General features: G+C 36.7%; 1 protein-coding gene across 1 annotated transcript in view; it reads left to right on the forward strand.

The window, feature by feature from the left end:
- ERC1 (ELKS/RAB6-interacting/CAST family member 1) overlaps window positions 1-20,924 on the forward strand; it is a 291,534-nt gene that overhangs the window by 84,366 nt on the left and 186,244 nt on the right. The window contains exons 8-10 of the mRNA XM_082488537.1: window positions 17,881-18,018; window positions 19,364-19,504; window positions 20,616-20,756. Coding sequence (XP_082344663.1) covers window positions 17,881-18,018; window positions 19,364-19,504; window positions 20,616-20,756 — 420 coding nt within the window. The remainder of the gene's footprint in view (window positions 1-17,880; window positions 18,019-19,363; window positions 19,505-20,615; window positions 20,757-20,924) is intronic.

A 20,924-nucleotide genomic window follows, 5' to 3' on the forward strand; every position in this document is an offset into this window, starting at 1 on the left:
ATAGCTATGAATCTTGGGGATTTAGGTCATGTTCAGTTCTGTTACAGCAAACATCATGCAGGAATGGAAGTTTAGGCATGGAGTTTAGCCATAAGTAAGTCATTAATAATTCTAGAACAGAGTCCTAATTCCCAGTCTTCATGGTCTCATTTTTTGACTGTTCATCTTTTTAGAAACACTTACCGACTTCTAATTTTTATGCTGTGCTTTCTCTTTGTTTTCAAAATTGGTCATGCACACTCCAAACATTGATTGAGATCTCAGCTGAATGTTTAACCGAGAAGTGGGGAATCTGACATTTGCGTAAATGGTAAATGTCAGTGAGATTGTTTTACTTCCATTTACTCTTACACTGTTCTTTCACATGTTTTCTTATGTGCTCTACTTAACTCTTTAGGATGATCTTTCATTGGTTCGTTTATAGGCAGTACTAAAGGTTCTCTTTTTACTCATTTTTTTATACTTGTTTACTTGAGACCACTGTAAACCATATTAAGACAGTTTCATCTTGTCTCTTCATGTGGCTAACCTATTTTTTGAGGTTCATTTGCTGCTGCTTTTAAGTAAAAGTACCTGGTCTCTTCACAGTGGAAAGTAAGGGCCCAAGCTTTCCGATGTAAAGGTTTTGAGGTCTTGTTCTCCTAGACAGCTCAGCAGGTGATAACACGACCATAATAAACTGCAATTTGAGTTGTTCTGCAAACCTGCCTCTGAGCTTCTTAAACAAAGAAACATATAACCTATCTATAGAAAAACATCTATTTCCTGCTGCTAACTAGAATCACATGCAGAGATTTGAATTTACTTCAGCCTTCAAGTTGTTGGAACCATTTCCTTTAACATGAAGAGTTAAATGGTGAAGTTTTTAAATCCAAAGATAATTTTTTCAGTTTCTATAACTAGCAAACCTAGAATATTTTTATGGAGAATCTGGCTGACAATACTTTTATCTGAGGTTTGTAGTGCAATATGGAATGTCTTTTTATTTTTGTATGGCCTAGAGTAAATGAGCACAAATTCAGTCCTTTAAAATTTTAGGATTGATGTCTTTAACTGGATTTTTTAATTGATTCTCCAGACCTGGAATCTAAGACTGGGTTTGGGATTTTCTGTAGATTGGGCTTTGTGTCTTCTTATTCTCTTTAGCACTTTTCCACAGAAAAACAGAGCTTGAGAAAATACCTAAGGAAGGATAGGCTTGATTTTCTCTCTATACTGTGATAGTCATGAGAACTAGCATAAAATGTGTTTCAGGTGCTAGAGAAAATTATGAATTCTCATTTTTTTATCTGATATATATATGTGTGTGTCCTTTTTTCACTGTACAGATAGCTATTTCTGCCCTCTGCCTGGAACTTTGGAAGCCTGTAGCTCCTCTCTTGTAAATGTTTTTCTCTTAAAGCGTGTAAACTCTGATTTACTTGTTCTTTTTTGCATTTCTAGCGTGCATGTTGTTATTAAAGAGCACAGCCTGTTTTCTGCTTTATCCAAGTGCTGTCTTTCAAACCTTCCAGGAGAGTTCAGGTATTTCTTTAAAAAAAAAATGTGCAGCCTTTAAACTTTTGCCTCCATGCACAATAGTCTTTTTATTCCTCCCTCTGATTATAAACTGCCATGTTCAGACAGATCACGTTTTAATCTGAATGTCCTAATTGAAGATCTGGATATTTAAGGCATCTTCAGAGGTCACATAGATAGTAGTATTTATTTTTTTACTATCTCAGTTATCTGATAGTAAATGCTTGTTTTATGTTTATCAACATGATTTAAATGGTACTTAGGCATTTTAATTGAATACAGTGAAAGACTATGAAAGACATGGTATGAAAAAAGCTTTTCCTCTTGTGTAGCGTTAAGAAGTATTTTTCTATGGATATTTGGAAGCAGCAGCATATAACTGCTGCTTGCAGTTATGAGGAGGTATGGGGTACAGGTGTTGGCATGTTGAAGGAATTTAACTGAATTAAGAATTACATTAGTACTACTTAATCCAATAATTTTTTACCAAATACTCTTCTGTCAGCATATACTCAGATTTAAAGACATTTTTGAAGTGGGTACTCTAATGAACAAAATTTTGAACAGTATTATTTTTTTAATGCTAGGTAAAAAGAAAATTTGTAACAAAAGCTAAAATCATAAAGATGTTGAAAATAAAATAATTTATTGAAAAATCTTTAACTTGCATAACTTACCCATTTAGGAAAAGTTGTTTACTTTCTTTTGAAATTTAGAGAGAGCTCCCCTGCTGGTAATATAACTATAGCCAAATGATACATGGCTATGCTGGGCATTTGACTTCCGCTCATAATTCTTTTTCATTTTCTGTGGCTGTTTTAGATGTGTAATCACCTATTCTGATGAGACTGACAAGAAGTTGTTTGGTGTGGTGCCCAAAACTGTGCTATACTAAATTTCTGCAATTTCTGTTGTTGAAACAAAAATTATTTAAAATATATTCTTTACTATTGGGTCTCTGTTTGGATTCATTGATGCAGGCCACTACATAGTTTGTTTTATGAACTATTAATATCATTGTTGTATTGATTAAAGGTGGTGAACTAGAAAGTATAATTTCTGGTCACTCTAAAGTCCAGATGAAGAAAGTTATGAAAATTTACTGGCCAGTTAGAGATCAAATAAAAGACACAGAAGAAGATTATGAGCAACAAAGATCTGAAAAATTAACATGACAATTGGCATCACTACTGATACCCAGTAGGCACCAAAATACATGTTCCAGGAACGTGCTGAGGAAAGCACGTGCTTCACATTTTAAATTCTGGAATGTTTCCAGTCCTAAGCTCCTACAGTGATGCTGCTTGGTAGCACCTTTATTTGAGACAATAGAAATAGGGCAAATGGTAGAAATTTGGAGACTACAGAAATGAGTTCTAGCTTTATGTCTGAAAATTTGATACAAAACCTGAGTTTTATAGATGTTCAGGAATTTTTTTTCTCATTTAATTAAAAGTAAATCTTGCATAAAATCTCATTTTATGTTGTTAGAACTCCAGGCAAGGGGAGAATGTCAGGAAAAAAAAAAGGGACCATGTTGGGCAAATTTGAAATCTGAACCTGAAGAACATTAAATTGTACTTCATTATTCTCTTTGCCACATCTGTCTATCTGTGCTGGTAGACCAGGATGAATAGAAATAGAAAAAAAAAAATCAATACTATGCAATCAAAGCATTTTAGAGAAATAGCATGAGAAATGGCATTTGGGACAAAAGATAAGTAACAGTTACTCTGAAATAAATAAAAAAATAAAAAGCAGTGAGTCAATCTCCCCTTGTTTTGGGGGGAGGTCATGTTTGGTCTTGGGGAGGGGGGGTTAACACTCCCTTCATTTTGCAATACAGCTGCAGGCAAATAAAATGCAAGTTTTAGTGTCTGAACATAGCAGTGTGTTTTGGCAGCTCCCCGAGCGCTATGTGATAGTTGACCTGTGATGAAGTAAAGGAAGAATACAGAGATTTATTTTTTTAATTTTTTTTCTGTGCAGCTGTGCTGATGGTAGTTATTTAGCTAGTATTCGGGAAGACTCCAAGTTCAATTTTCCTGCTCTTTTGGATAAGTAGCATTGCCTTTCTCCAGAGGAAATAAATGCCCTCTGCTTTTCAAAAAGCTCAGAAATCAAAATAAATATCATTTTTTTAATGATAACAAATAGTGTGTGGCAGGAGTAAGGGACTGCAAATAGAATTTGTAACTCAGTTGTTTAAAATCAGTAGTGATCATAGTTACTACAAGAGCAGTGTTGGTTTAGTACTCATAACTTTTCAAGTCCAGTGTATGTACTTTTAAAAATTATTTTATTTCCATTCCCTCATCTGTGAAGTATATTTACCTCCTCAGGCAGCTCTTCCCTGAACAGATGAGAGAGCACGGAGAAGGAATTTTCAAACACTTAATTCAGTTTATGGTAGTTTCACCTTCCCTGGTGTAACCTTGAACTTGCCTACCAGATGAATGAATATATGTTTTTTTAAGAATTAATAAAATGCAGGATGGACTTTTAGATATCCTTTGAGACTCTCTACAATGACATTTAGTGCTTAAAAATCCTATAGTATTACCACTGTAGGCGATGGCCTGTTCAAACCTGCAGTGTGTGTCTGAGTCTCTGGTTGTGCAAACTATACAGAAAAGAACAAAGTAAGATTGCCCCAACAAAGATGGTCCACGTGTACATTTACAAAGTGGGTATGCCCTTTTATTTAAGACTGGATCATTTTTTCCTCTGTAATACAGCTTCTGCAGGGAGGTAGAAGGAAGATGTGCTGGGCTTTCTGTTCAGCTAGGACTGATGAAATAGCTCCTTTCATCACGAACTCTGTGGCTTAACAAGCAGTGCAAATACAAGAGTATTTCTGTAAATATCTCCCTCTGTCAGAAAAAGCCATATTTTTGCTCCTTTTACTCTAGGTCTTGAGGCATGCCGCTGAACTGATTCCAAAGTTCAGAGATTTCAAACACCACAAAAAAGACCTAAAGTCCCCACAGGGTTGTGCCAGCATCCTTATTACAACTGACAGACGTGACCTCAAAGATGTGTCCTGGAGGGTCATGGGGGACTTGTTCTTCCATGTCCCTGAAGAGATATCAGACCTCGGCTGCTGCTGCTTTTTCTTTCATTCAAACCTTTCTGTTATAGGCTTGCTGACTACCACTGAACGTAACAACAAAGTTGAAATTTGTGGCTTTTAGAAATTTCCAGAAGCTGTTCTGTCTAATTTGTCACCCGATGTCTCCAAGATGCTAGACCCCCTTCTCTTTTCAGGAATATCCTCTCAGAATTGCTTTACCGTGTGGGATGGGATTTTTAGATTGAGGTATTATTTTCAGTTCAAGTAATAATAGGAAAAATTAGACAAATTTTTAATCTTTCATCTCTATCAAAGTACCACTAGATAAAATCTTGTGGTAGCAATGAAAGTTCCAAAGAAGACCGGAGAGGCTTCATTATACAAGTTCAAATTCAGCATAATTATCCTGTGACATTTTTTGCATTTCTGCCATTCAGGAAGGAGCTTAGTTGTTTAATTTCCATGTGGGAAATGAGGACACAACACAGAATTTATTTTTGTTTTACAGTGAGCCATGACCACTTTGAAAATAGGATCTTTACCCTTCCATTTTGACTTTCCAGTTCTCTGAGAATCCATTGAGACTTTTTAGAGCAATTGCAGCCCAGCTCAGATGGCATGGTATGTCTTTTTTTCTTCTACGAACGTACAGCTAATAAGACATTATTAGGGCAGGGGAATACCTCAGTCTCTTCATACCACTTTTCAACTCTTTGCTAGTTTAGTTGTACAGGTGATTGACTACCATGCAGATCTTAAGAGTTTATTACAGCAACTTCAAGTTCAGTGTCAGCAAGGTCCCTTCCTTCTCAGGAGAGGCTTTAGCTCGAGAGATTTGATCTTCTTTGATTCTTTCTGAGCCATATAATAACATACATTTTTTTAATTTGGAATATGGGCCCTAAAAGGTCCACAAGCTTAGCTTCAGCCAGTATTTTCACTGGGAGATACTCCGTAGTTTACAGGTGCTGGTAGAAGTGACAGTGTGTTCTTCAGGGACTGACCAAAGGAATATGCTTTTGGTCTTCTTGCCTAATCCAGATCAGTCATGGCAGATGCCTTGTAGCTAGAAGTGCACTCCAGTATTCTCATTGTAAGGCCTTTTGGTTTCCAAAGGAGCAGGCATTTCACAGCTCTAACTTGGGTGCCCTCACCAGTGAGTTCATAAACTATAGTAACAGGTATCTTGTTTAGGTTATACTGAACAGTACATGATCACTTGTACTAATTGGTGAAATTCCCTTTTGTCTGTTGGATACTTCGTACTTAGTTCTTGAAAACAATTAATTGCCTCCTGGGCATTCTTTTCGCTGTAGTGAAGAGTTCGAATTGGTTTATGTCATTAAGCCATAAGTCGGAGACTTAGTACAGTTGTCCGAAGTACAGACTTCTACTGCTGAAGAACATTGTAAGATGTTTTTTGCACTGAACATCAATAGAGGAAGCATGAGACTTTCTGTTCCTAAAGGTCTTTGTTCAGTGCCTTTATAGTTTTATGGCAAATTGTCTTCTCAGAATCATGGAACAGTTGAGGTTAGAAGAGACCTCTGGAGGTCGTCTTATCCAGCCCTCCTGCTCAAGCAGGGCTACCCAGAGTCAGTTGCGTAGGACCACGTTCAGACAGCTTTTGAATAGGTTTGCATAAGAATCACTTTTATTAAATTTCAGAGCAGTGAAATCTGTGAGTGAATTTACTCATAGGTGCCTAACATGCACTTGAAGATTGTTTAGTAAATTATGTGGGGCATCTAAACTAGTGGAGGAGGCATAAATTAAATTTGAAAAATTGATTTTACACAAAAGAAGTTTTATGCTATAAGAGTAATTTTTAGTGCACAGTTATGGTTACCAATGCAGCAGCTATGTTAGAGGAACCTACTCGATTCAAAATAAATTTTTATGCCTGCCTATATTACAAATTAGAATTTCTAAATGGAGAATACGCTGCTTTATTTTTATATCACCCCTTCTTTTTCTTGGACCATTTTGTGATACAACAATAAAAAAAACCATCTGGATCATATGTAGCATATGTACCTATATACCCAGATGTATGGTGATGTTATTTTAAAAAATCGAATGTTGTTCCTATGTGTGCAGAAGATATCAAGCCAATTTCTTACTTTGAGATCTAATAATGTAAGGAACATTCTCTCAATTTATATTGATGTTATTAAAGAGTCTTGCCTGTTACCTTTAGTAACTAAAGTACTTGATTATTTTTTTTTTCTGAAGTAATGAATATCCTTTTAGATAAGTAGGTTCAAGTGGACAAGGAAAACAGGACTGTGAGGTTAATGTTAGTTCTGTTGTTCATCTATTGTAGCTGGCTAATGTAGGGTTTTAAACTGAAACACATTGATGTGTATCAGTTTAAAGTAATGGTGTCATGTAAGATTGATAGCAACAGCGAAGTTACAAGAAAGCTCCATTGGAGTTTCTGGTATTATCTGTGCTCCAGCATTCAAAAAAACTGAAACCACAATTCAGCAAATCTGTCATATACGGAAGGAATCTTTTTTTTTTTAGTAACCCTCAAAGAGGAGCAGTCATTTTAATATTACATCCTTCTTGTGCCTTGAGATAACCTCTTGATTGGCAAGACAGAACATTACTCATAGGTAGTGGGACTGACAAATTCTGGTTTCTTGAAGGGATCCGGGAAAACAGCCAACTGTGGGGCCTCTTGGCTTCGTTATAAATTAAACGTGTAGTTTTTCTGGCAAGATAAAGCTAATAAGCTTTGTTGGTGTATTCACTGTCGTACTAGACAAATACAAAGTTCCTTATGATTGAAGAGGCAGGAAGAGCAAGGGCGTATGCCATTTTTGAGGTTGCTTACATCAGCCTTCCTCACACGGCTATTCATTGCTCTCTGGGTTGCAAGACTTCACAATTTCCAACGCTTTGGTCACCAGGCGTCCAGGCGTTTTCTGCCCCTGGGGGGATTGTCTGAGCTGTGTCTGGAACAGACATTAGTGATAGCATTAGCCAGCTTAGGGATCTTCACCAGAACAAGGAAGGAGTAATTTTGCAGTTTAAATCAATAATTTCCTGGATTCAAGAGTGAATTTTGAATCCACTAGACTAGACAGCCTTCTAAGCTGGGTCTCTGCACAATATTTATAGTCATTTGGACTGTCATAAGGCACAAGTATCTGAATAGCTTTCAAGGTTGTGATTTCAATTATCCAAAGGATAAGAAAATTGGTCAGTATGGAGTAGTGTCCCCAGGAGAAACTAAGATCACCTTGTCCCAGAATACCATGCATTTGATAATTAGGATGCTCTTCTGCATGGCGAAGAGCTTACATACCTTCTGGCAAAGATGAGTGGAGGACAGTTTTAAACGCAGAACTTCTGGATAAAGAAGGCCACTCTCTGTCACTTCGCGCCTTTCTTTTCAGTAGAAATTGGAGTGTTGATTTGCCTAAAGCAGTCTAGGGTATAAAATCGGAAAGAATACAACCAAATTATGGTAATAATTTAATATATTGGATTCTTAAATTCTTTTTTTTTTTTTTTTTTTGAGCATGGGCCATGGAAGAATTTTATTTGAGAGTTTGACATTTTGTCACCTATCACTGTGTGTTCTGAAGTAATACTGTAGAAGCAGTGATAGCTAAATACTGAAGAATACACACACACACACTTTTGTGTTTAGTATTTACAGTATGACTTCCTAATCCCTTCCTATTCATCACTCCATATACTTTCTAGGAGAATGCGATGGGACAATCACAGTTGATTAGGCACGCTTTACACTGAGATTAGAAGCATTCCTCCTTTCCAGAGCTCTCCGCTCTGGGTTAGGGCAGTTTTACCTTGCAGTAGTTCTTTGATCACTTTAATAAATCAGTGATTTGGACAAAGTAATTCAGTATCTGAATCCAAATCTCATTTAAAATCTTTGTTCAAGTTGTACAGCCTTCTGCTTGAGTGATCCTAAATGATAATGTAAATGGAGTTTAGTTTGCGGTGAGGATTTCCTTTATAGTCAACATTAAATCCCATGTTCCCATCCTACCCATTGGTCTGCCTCAATGTTTGGTCTTTTCTGCTCCCTGATTTCCATTTTTGGGTATTGCAGTGCTGTGGTGAGTTAAGCCTTTCCTTTCTTCATGTCTTTTCTTGTCACCCTTTGTTCTGTAATGAGAGTGTGATAGGTAGCCCTGTACTGTGTACGTATCTAAGCAGGGATGTGTCAGCAGTTATAGTATCCTTACTCTGTGTAGAACCAAAATCAAAATCTAAAGCAAGTCAGGAAAATAGCATCAGTATTCCTGAATATATGAGATTAAGTTACCATAGAATGAAGACTATTTGTTTCACAATAATAATCAATGGAACACTGTACTTGATTTATCCAAGTAAAGTTTAATTCATAATATAGTAATTTTATCACTTGACACTTTTTAAGTGTTATATAACCTTGTGAAGCTTAAGCTATTCTAAAAGCAATGTTACAACTTGTTTGGTTTATTCTGCTTCTTTCAAAACAGAATATCAGATCTAAGTTAACATCATTTACCGGTTCCAATTTTTTCCCTTGTTTTATCAGCCTTTCACATTGAAGTAGTTTTGGTTTTCCTTATTTTGAACATTTGGGAATCATCAATATGAAAATACTCCAAATCATAGTATTTGTATTTTTTCTGTAATGAACTTTCCTAGAACAAATCTGTGCACATTTATTGTTAAAGTCTTTTCTGGGACTTGGAACAGGAGTGAGCAAATGTCCCCCAAATAGTTGGGATTTTAATCCATTTGTAATTGGTAGGTCTTGGGACTAAAACTTTAGAAAGTATAGTCACAGAGATTGCATCATAGTGTTAGGACACAGCCGAATGGAGAATTAGCATGATGTTATTCTGCATGATTAGGCCATGATTTCAACAAAATGGATGTTATCCATAATTAGATTGTGAAATAAATTACCAGATTATTTCAATTATGGTCCTTAGTATAAATGACTGTTCTACATACATGAAATAAATAAGTAGTATATAAGCTTAGCATTTCATTGAAGAGGAGAAGCAGAGTCTAAATGATTACTTTTTTTCTGTTTATGATAACAACGTTCTGTTTTGAGTTACTTGGGTGAATGAAAGTATTGCACTCAAGTTGGAATCAACAAATTGATTTAAAAAATAACCCAGGTTGACATCTTGTTGGTAGATAATGGATACATTCTCTTAGCTGATGAATACCAGCAAAAACAAAAGGTCATCCAGTGAAGCTTTAAGGTAAACCAGTGACAGATTTTTTTTATGGATTATGTAATTAAACATATGTACTTAACCAACTGGCTCACATACTGCCGACACAAATCTCTTATGAACAGCTTTTATACTTTTGTTATTTAATTTGCATTTTACCTAAAGTATTGTCCATTCATATTAAAATCTGTATGCTTTGAGACGTAACCAATATCAGTGGGTTGAAAAGAATGCCTGCCCCTGCTCCCCTCACTTCAAAACCCTCTCCTGTATTGGCCAATGTCCATGATAGGATTTTACAATTCAAAGATTCTGCTTTTGACTAGGTTAGGCTGTTGGTATTATTGAACCTCCTCATAATTAAGCAATTTCTTAACTAAATTTAACTCTTTTACAGCTATCAAAGGATGTGAGTCATTGCTAACGCATAATTTTTTCTAGGCTGATGCTTTGGAACTGAGGCAATGCTTAAGAACACATACATTGCCTCCCCTGAAAATGTGAATTTCAGGTCATTTACCAACTCAGAAGTCTTTAGTCTTGGGGTCCTAATTCTTTTTTTTTTTTTTTTTTCCTTTGGTCTTACAAGTTCCTTAGAAAGTGCCTCTCAGTATCAGATATCAGAAACAGCAAACTTTTGTGATAGGATTGTGCTAGAAGATTTGAAGGAAATTCAATCTATCTGCTAGCAGGACAGAAGGATTGCAAACATGATAGTAATGTTCTAAGAATATGATTTGAAACATCTGATTTAAATAGTGTTTGTTGTAGGGAATACGACAGTACAGAAAAAATCCTTTGCTATTTGGAAGCTACTATAATTACATTTCAGTTTATGGTGACTGCTCTAGTTAGTTCTCCATTGCAGTTATCTGTCAGCAAACTGGTGCTCCCTGAGGGTGATTAGGTATGCAAAGGAAAGGAGGACAAAAGGAAACAAAGGGATGGAAATGTCCTTAGAGATTAGTTATGTAAACATAGCTGAACTATTTTTCTGGCTCATATAAATCTACTTACAAAGCAACTTTGTATGAAAAAGCTCTGGAAGGGGAATAATCTTTTGGATCAGTGTCAATTGTTTGTTGCTCCTTCACCAAAGGTACAAAATAATTACCTGTCTATACAGGTTAAGTCAATTTTTGTTGTAGCAGCACTTCTTCCTGCATACCATTCTTTTCTCAAGTCAACCTTATTGCGTAAGTGTGCATGCAAAGTTAGGTCAAGAATAAAGCATTAATTGCATTAGGTGTCCTGCAATTCCTAGATATTTTTTTAAGCCTTGTTTTCTCTGTGTGCAAGTTTCTTCCTTTCAAAGCAGTGACAATGTACCTGTTTGTGGTCCGTACATTTATTTGATAATTAAGGTTTTGTTTTAAGTAGAAGTCACAAAAATAAATTCTTTGTGCTTTCTAAGCTGCATAGCAACAAAATATTTTATTTGTAAAACTAAACACTGTAGAACTTCATGCTAATTTCAAAGGACTTTGCAGATTGGAGATCATGAGAGTAAAAATGACGAAAAGATTTTATCTTCTGAAAAAGATAAAAGATTTTATCTTCTTTTTTTTTCTATGGGAGCCCTTCTGAGTTTTAACTGGACCTGAGTAGCAGTAGATAAGTATGACTGTGTAAGATGTACCACTCTGCTGGAGTTTCCCCATCTCACATTATCTTTTTGTCCTGTCCTTCTCTATGCTCTCCCCACCCCTGCTAGCCTGGTTCTCTTTCTTAAGCCAACAGTGTGTTCACCTGTAGCCTATGGCTACTGAAGGATTCTCCTGGTATAAAATTCTGCATACCAGTTACAGGTGTTACAGAATCCCGCTATGTTAGGTTCAGCAACATCAGGGCATTTCCAAAGTGCACAATGATATTCCAATGTGATGTTGCAAAGGCAGTAATGTTCCAGATTAGCATTGGAGGAGAGCAGTAGTAAAAAGAAGAAAACTTTCTTGGGAGGCAAATTAAAAATTCATCCCGTCTTCACTGGGTAGCAAAATTAATGTAAACTGTTCACCTCTTAACTGAACAGTTTGCCATCTCTGCACTGAAGTGTTAACTGGGACTCCAGAATTGAAGTTCTGTAAGAAAAGAGGGAAAGACCACCAGTGGTATCTTGCATTTCTTAGTGTCTTTAATTTACTTTATGCTTAACAAACTTTACTAAATTAACTGATGTGCAAACTACTTGAAGATGATTTTTAGTATGATGATTTAAGAACAAGAATCTCTGAACGTAACTTGACAACAGTTTAACTATATTTATATCGAGTGGTTGGACCATAAAGTAAAAAGAACATACTGAATGCAGCTGAGCTTTGGAAGGAAAGCTGACTTGTCTTTGCCAAAATGTTACTGAAAAAAGGGAAATTGTTTTGATCTATCCTGAACTTCAAAACAACTTAAAAATTGCAACAGGACATGGTAGGCTTGAACTTTCAGCATTCATTCAGCTTCAGCACATTGTTGCTAGTCTTGGGAACTGAACCTTTAAAATTAATAGCAAGACCATTACTTTTAATCTAATTGATTCAATACAGTAATACCATATTCACTCATGTGACATACCTTATTTCACTGGGGACTTTAAAAGCAACACCTGATATTGAAGGTTCAAATGGAGCCAACACACATACAAAAGATCGTATTTTGCTTCCATCCATGCAATGGTGAGCTATACTTCACAACCCCACCCCCCCAGCCCCCCCGCCCCCCAGAATTTGTTAATGCTAAACTAAATGTAGTTCTTTGCAATTCATGCGGGACTGTTGCAGTGGTGCTTTTGCAAGATCTGCAATAGACAGTTATAATGAGGAGGTTTTCAGTGTGACATTTATAAAACTGGAGCTTAATCTTATAAAACTGACCAGTAGTATCTACTTATAGGCTTTCATTATGGTCTCCAAAATATGACTTTCAGAAATACAGTAATATTTACAAATCCAGTAGTATAGCTTTCTTGAACAGTCTCTCAGGACTTAAAGTGACCTCTCATTAATACATTTTAGGAAAAAGATGTATTGAATTCAGATCTATCTCAATTTTCTAGAGTAAACATCTTACCCCTTCTTCTCAAGCAACCATTTTTTATTATGTCAGATACAACAACATGATCACGTCAGTTGTAACTGTTACATTCTGATCCTGATTTTGATGCAAGCCCATCTTTCTCAGCTTCTCAAATACTGTGGGATTCTAGCAAAATCAAGTATGACTGCAGGCTATCGAATTTTTATCATGATATTAGTGTTCTTACATTGAAGGGAGTGACATGTCTCCAAATAGGCAGAATTGTAGCTGTTCTACCATCACATATCGGCTTACTTGCCCACTCTCTCTTCCACAATATCTTTTTTCGTCCTCATGTTAACATTCCTGATATGGACAAAATCACCTCTGCCTGTGATCGGTGAGAATCCATCATCTCCTTGTAGTCATTGACCCTGGAGCTGATGTGACCAATAGAGCCTTTAAAAAAACAGGGAAGAACTGTGTGGAAATCTCACGGCTTATGTGAAGTTTTTGTTTATTTGGATGGCTATGCCATAGGAATAGAACAGAAAACCTCAACCCACCTGATTATTTAGATCCTTTTTACAGTACTGCTTCCGCAAGATGAAAGCTAGGATCGAAAAAAAAAAAAAAAAAAAAAGAAGTGGGAGGCTAAGCAGTACCCTGAGATAATCTTTTGTACATCTGCTCTCATAATACAACCAAGGGATATTATCGACTGTTAAATTGCTTGTCTTTTGTATATTCAGTGTATATTATGATGAAGATGTCATGTTACCAATCAAAAGAATCTCTTTTTGGTGCTCCACTGCGGAAGTCTAGTGCAGAGTATAAGCAAAGGCATTTTCACCTGTTTATAGGAAAAAGTACAGTGAGAGATTTGTGTGCAGGTAGGTAATGTAGCCCTTTAGTGCGTATTGGAGACGCACACAAACAGTGGAATATGCAATGAACTTTCTTGAGTTGGAAACGATTTATAATTTAAAATAGACATTTTTCATTTTTAAAATATTTCCAAACATTATTGGATCTTCATATTTCTAACAGGATTTTTTCTCTTTTTTTCTTATTGTCTCAAAATGAACTAAGTTAAAGGGCTTTTACCACTTAGAACTTCTTATCTTTCACCACTTTATTCCTTTTAGAAGTCAAACAGAATAGCAAGAAGAAAATTGAAAGTGGGAAATGAAACAAACGCAGTTAATTCTGTTACAACCCAGGTGATGAAAAAACTTATCATTGCAAAATGGTGATCTTTGATCAAAAACAAATATTTTGACGGAGGAAAAAAGGTTCTTTTCCAATAACGGGGGTCGTGGTGGTGTGTGAACAGAAATTGAAGGACCACTTCAAACCCACTTCATTTATTCTAATTTGGAAGTACTGGTACAATAGAAATTGTTTTTCAAGTGTTCAGTTTACACATACCCTAGGGTTGACAATGGTTCAACAGAAGGATTTCTTGGTTGAAGCATGATACGAAGCATGATAGTAGTAACCTCTAACTAGAAGAATTTGAGAGTATGGTGGCCTTAATGGGTATTAAACTAGATCCTTGGGCTGTTTTTAATTTGAATTTGCTTGGGGTTTGCGGTGAGATTTGTATTTGCAAAAAGTAGAATGCTTCCTTGCCTTTGGAACAGAATGCCAGAGGAAACTTCTCTTTGCCTCTGCTCCTGTGCTTCGGGGCTGGAAGGCAAAATAATTAGTTCCACACAACTAGGAATAAATCACCCAGGTTGAAACATGATAGTGTCTGACAACTGGTAATGTTGGAAAAAAAGATGTCAGTAAATCATTATTGATGAGAAAATTGGTATGCAGACCAGATGATTCCAGTGTATGTATGTGTACCTTTACAGTAAGCTTAGTGTTGCTAACTTATCCATAGATTGCTCTCTTTACCCTGCAAAATAAATATATATGGCAAGAATAAAGATTGCTAATAATCTAATAATAGGTTTGGAGATTCTTTATTTTTCCTTCTTAGAAATTTTGTAGAGTAATATATATTCCTTAGGTTTGTGGAATGTTTCGGAGCAAACATATCATTTTCCAAATATTTGAAGGCTAAACAGTGCTGGCTCGCTCCTTGTCCCTTTATGTTTTCCAGAGGGCTTTGAGGTTCCATTGTGATTTATTTTGTCTTTTGTTGGGGAGAAAAGAAAGAACCTATTTTGGTTTTCTGTTTGGTTTCTATCCATTAGTTAAGAATTTCTTCGGAATTATTTTCTTTGGGGGCTTGGGCAGGAAAAAAGGATGGTAAAACAAATAGGGCATCCATTATGTATTCTCTTTCCAAAAGATTCTGAAACTACTTGCAAAGGACATCATAGCAAAATTCTTCATTAAATAACTATATGGGCAAAGTATACATTATTCTTTTCTTTCGTTTTCAGATTATATAATTTTGGAGACCTACAGTTTAGTTATTATTTGTTACAGTAGTGCAGGTTTGGGAGAAAAATGGGATAAAAGCAATTATTTTATTGTTGATCATGATTTCTCAAGGAAATTTTACATCTATTATTATGCAAATGTTTCAGTTTTGACACATTGTCCCAGTTCAAGTTTTATGTAGTTTAAGTCATGTCCTTGTTTGGGGACTATCAACTATCTGACTCTGCAAGAGGCACAGCTGTTAAGTCGCTTTTGGGTTGGTTTTTTTTTTCATAGTTCCTTGCTACTAGTGTGATTTGGAACATTTCAATGTACTTGCTGCTTCCTGGAGGATAACAAAAAAAATCATTCATTACTCCAGACTGCAAAGCATGAATGTAGACTGAAAGAATAGACAGGTTCACGCTTTTTATACATTACATTTTTTTTACATACAGGAGAGTGCAGTTGTAATGGAAAGATGCGGCAGTCATACATAGTGCTGTCGTACAGCTGTCATCTTACTCTGGTCGCAATAAACAGTGTTACTGAAACATGAAAATGCATGCTGTGCTTGCGCAAATGCTTGTGCTGCCCTGGCAAGCATCTTAATATATGCTGAAGCTGAATTATTTAGCTGTCTCTCGTGGACGGTTTGCTCACAGCAGAAAGTCACCCTGCACTATACCCTCTTCAGCCAGCTGGAGCCTTTGCCAGAGTGTTTCGCCTCCAGAAGTAAACACGCGTCTAAGAATAGCTCAGCCTTCTTTGTAGTATATTTTCATGGTTGGCTGTCTAAACAGCCAGCCTGTCTAGACAGCTGACAATACTGAAAGCTCCTAAGGTCAAAAGCAGCCACGTAGGCTGCTCCTGGGGATGTTACCTTCTCGGGAGCTGGACATGTGGGCTCCAGGAGAACTTTTCAGTCAGAACTAGTAGGGTTCTTTCTGAAGCTCGGTGGGCTGCATGCGTATGCTAATAAGGTATTAAATAATAGATCTGAGTGTATAAAGAAGGAATTTTCAATTTTTACAGTTATTTCTGACTCACATGATATGTTTCCAGTTATGGTCTTTTGATCTTCTTTAAAACATGTTTTGTAGTGTCATTTGTGTTGTGCTCAGATTTAAATTTTAAGCATAACTTGGAGGTCTAACACTTTTTTCTAGTAGAAACTAGCGAAAAAGATAAACCAAAACCAATTCCAGTCCATTCCTTATAAAAACAACAACAAAAAAACTTACACAGTTGTTCTGCTATCAGTAATATATAGGTTGTGTACAAAGCTGGATTGTCACTTTACATGGGCTTGCTTAAGAGAAATAAAAGAACTGGTATGGAGAATCTTATACCAGGAGACTCCTTCCGTAGGTGTGGGTTAGAGAGGAGCATAAGCAAGGCGTACCCTGAATTAGGTTGTTCTTCCTCCTAGCTTCCACTTGTAACACGTCTAATATTATTATTATTATTGTGACTAATGTTCAGCCTCCTGCAAAATCTTTTACATTTGTCGTTACAGATCTAGACCACTTGCTAAAACTATGTTCCAGAGGTAATTTTAATAGAGATAGCAAAGTAGTAGTGGATGTGTCTAGCTAGGCATTTACTCTGTAATCGCAGCAGCTCAGTTCTTCCAGGGTTGAAGAGTAAAACCTGGGGAAAATTGCAGTATTTCCACTAACTGAGGAGCTGCTAACCGCTGTTTGACAGGTGAAGCAAAAAGGCTAGTAGTGGTTTCAAGAAGTTGACTAAATACTGGACTGGATAGCCTTTGGGGTTGTCTTGTTACGTTATTTCTTACAAATGTCTTTAAAAGAATATCTTGCTGCAAGTGTTTCGGAGATGGGTACCTTACCTGCCACATATCGTTCACCAGTTTATGATGCACATTTGCTGATGCAAGAATAACTTGTCAGCAACAACAACAAAAAGGAAGCAGCTGAGAAATCTGTACCCAGTTCAATTCTTTGCTGATAAATTTGTTTTCGACAGGTTGTCATAATGATAATGTGTCTGTTTCTTGTGATGCGTATGTATGCATAAAATGGGTTTAGCATTAGGTCGTCTCAGTCTGTCAAAAAATATATTCAGAACTCATAAATTGATCAAATTCTACACCTGCAGAAAACAAGGCTGATGTATTTTCTACCCAGGGAATGACACTTTGTGTTAGTCCATCACATAGCAAACCACCATGTAAAATGAAGAAGCAGCATGCCAGTACAGTAAAGAATATGACAGTACCGAAGGAAATACTTAAAAGTAATACTTCTTCCCAACTTCTTAATTATCAAGTGCCTTTTTTGGTTTACATATGCAATAATTTTTTCTCAGCTTTTTTCCTTTCATATTATTAATACATCGATCATCCTTCAGTCACACGGGGCCTGACATCCTCAGAAATCAGGAATAATACCCTTTCTTTATGTTGTTCCAGTAAACACATTTTAGACTTTATTGCTCTGAATTCTTTCCCTATTATTGGAAAGGTTACTGATTCCTTGTTAGTATTTGATGGTTTTGGTTGCGTTGCTTGATGTTTTGATGTAGGGTTACAGGAACTAGGCCCTTGCCTACTTCCTTTGCTTTAAGAATATCTTAAAGAGCTTAACATGCTCCTAAGATGATTTTGGATGGTTTTGCTTGCTATTTTCTTAAAATTTACTCCTCCTCTTTCAGATTGAAAATCTTCAAGAACAGTTAAGAGACAAGGAGAAGCAAATGAGCAGCTTAAAGGATCGAGTGAAATCCTTGCAGGCTGACACCACGAATACTGACACTGCCTTGACCACGCTGGAAGAAGCCCTGGCAGAAAAAGTGAGTATGGAAAGCCCAAGTCCCTTCCTTCGAAAGGCCCATCTACTAATAACCTCTCTTTTCCTGAGCTCTGCTGCGTAGAAGACATCTGTAACGCAGTGGCACAGTGACATCCATCCTTTGTCCCCGACGGCCGGGGGGAGGGGGGGGGAGGAGGGAGGGCCGCGGTTGGCGCTGCGGTGTCAGCCCAACGAGGCGCGTCCCTCGCTAGAGGGCACTGCGGGATGCGCGGAGCCGGCGCAGGGCACCGCTGCTGCGCCCCGCGGGGGGTGGGGGGCAGGGGGGTAGGGCTGAGCCTCAAGGGGGTGCTGCAGCCATGAGCTACCTACCCTCATTTTGTGTGAAAGAAATTGGGTGTTCTCACCTTGCCGTCTCTACACCGTGCATCTTTGGGGGACGCCTTACATTTCAGCTGTGGATTCTTCTGCTTTTTTCCTTTTCCTTTTTTTTTTTTTTTTTTCCTCTCCTAAGTCTGGCTAATATCTTATTTCGTTTTATCTTCTCTGCTCAGGTATTTTAATAATAAATTGTTTTTTTTAAAGTTTTGCTGCATGAAATTGAGTTTTAGTTCCCAATATTGAATTAAAATATTTGTCCTGATGTAGCTGTATATCAGTCTTACTTTATTTGCAGCTTTATTTTTCTCATCTTGGTTTTTTTTTTGTTATGCTTGCCCAGTTCACGGGAGATAGCAGACTGAGGGAACAGCCTTCTCTGTTTTGTTTTGGTGGGGCAACTTTTTGGAATTACTGGATATTTTTTCTTGATTCCTGGAGAATCAGGGTTACAGCTCCTTTAGTCTGTCAGATTCTGTAAATGTAAAATTATGATAAAGCTTTCCCTGAGATTGGAGAATTCACTTGCATCCCTTCAGCTTCCAAGATAACCAAAGCTCCATTGATATCTGGTGTACAGAAAAGTGGTTTTGTTGCTTTTTCTTACTGCACATTGATCCTGGTGTCACATATGCATTACACCTTTTCCTTTCTGAAGGGAACTTAACTCTACATTTTGGAAAAATAAGATTTAAATAAGGAATCAATATGTAATGTATCCTGGTCATGGGTAATTTTGATTAACAGAACCAGATACATCATGTTTCATTGTAACATTGCTGCGAACTTTCAGAGATACAGAAAGCCTAGTATTTCTTAGCAATGAATTCATAGATTTCTCATGTTTCCTCCTTCTTGAGGATCTGTTTTACAACCATAAAGAAAAGAAAATGGCAATATCCTACACTGCTCCTCCTTGCCTACAGTGTGTCAGAAGTGTTGTGATAAGAAGTCTCAGAAGTTGAACTGACTAAGAGGGATTTTCTTCACAGAGTGCTTTCTTTTGTCAGGAAAGGACCATTGAGCGCTTAAAGGAGACACGTGACAGAGATGAACGAGAAAAACAGGAAGAGATCGACAACTACAAAAAAGACATTAAGGACCTGAAAGAGAAAGTCAGCATTTTACAGGGAGATCTCACAGAGAAAGAGGTTGACCAGCAGAATGATTCACTTGTCTTAGAACTGTTTGTTGTATATGTATGTGTTATATTTTAGATGAAAAGAAGTGTTCCTTTATAGTAATGGTCCTTCAACAAGTTTATCTAGTAAAATAAATTGTTTGAGAATTTTTCAAAGCATAAATATTTTAGAACCACCTTTTCATGGAAAGCACACGAGCCCCTTATTGGCAGCAGTTAATCGTATTAGTAGTGAATGACCAATGGTCAATGATAGCATTTACTGGGTCTGTGCTGTTAGACAACTGAAGGCAGAGAGCAAGCTTGTTCCTGTCTAAATGTAGGGAGTAAAGGGCAGAGCCTGATCAAAGCTGTGTGTGCCAAAAACATGCAGATAATGTTTTTTCTTTTATGCAGACAAGACAGCTAGTTCTTTTGACTCTGAAGAGTCCTTTTTGACAATTAAGTTGGTTGTTGGTAATGAACCAGTTGGCTAGACAAATTAACCTAATTATATTAGAGAAACATAAACATTCTCTTTTCTTCTCTTGGAATTGTAAGATTCCAGTCTACTTACAATCTTTTTTCAAAATTCAAAAACAATACAAAAAATATGCACCCAGGAAGCACTAAGATTTTGTCTATGTAAAAGTCAATATTTGACAAGAAAAAAAAAAAACAACCCAAAAATGGCTCAGAAAACAAGGAGTTGAGTTGTCTTTTGGAGATAGCATGAATCAGTTTCACCTCACAGCAGTTGTATACAGAAAAGCTTTGAACGCTCTCAGTTTTAGATACCGTGGCCAAATTGGTCAACCACATGTGATTTTTAAATGTGATTTTAATTAAGACTATTGTTTCTTAAACATGACGGTCAATGAAGACCTAGTTCCAGTTTACAGAATCTTCCATCTTTAAAAATTATTTTTAAGTTAATTTAGACAATCCTTTTGATCCTGAAAACCTGAATTAAATCAAGCTGTCTTAAGTCAGTGGCATGAACATCCTGACAAAATATGTTGTTCTAAGTTGGATCCTGAACATAGTGTGAAGTGATAAGAAGAAAATAAAGACAAAAAAGAAACTAGGTATTGCACATAAAGAATATTTACTGGGTAGTTATTTTACATCTTTTATTTCAGACGTCCTTACTGGATCTGAAGGAACATGCTTCATCCTTAGCTTCATCAGGACTGAAGAAAGATTCAAGACTGAAGACACTGGAAATTGCATTGGAACAGAAAAAGGAAGAATGTTTGAAAATGGAAACTCAACTGAAGAAGGTAATCTTACTTCATAGTTATATATGTGGTGTAAACATTCAGCATTAGACAAATTGGCTGTGTCTACACGGAAACTTTGGGTCTGAAGTTTGAATTCTGTGATTTGCTTTTCAGTAAGTACTGTGAAGTTGTGCAAACCATATTACAAGCTAAGGCCATCAGAAAATA

Source organism: Vanellus vanellus (assembly GCF_965231255.1).
Source record: "Vanellus vanellus genome assembly, chromosome: 1".
In the NCBI taxonomy this organism is placed as follows: Eukaryota; Metazoa; Chordata; class Aves; order Charadriiformes; family Charadriidae; genus Vanellus; species Vanellus vanellus.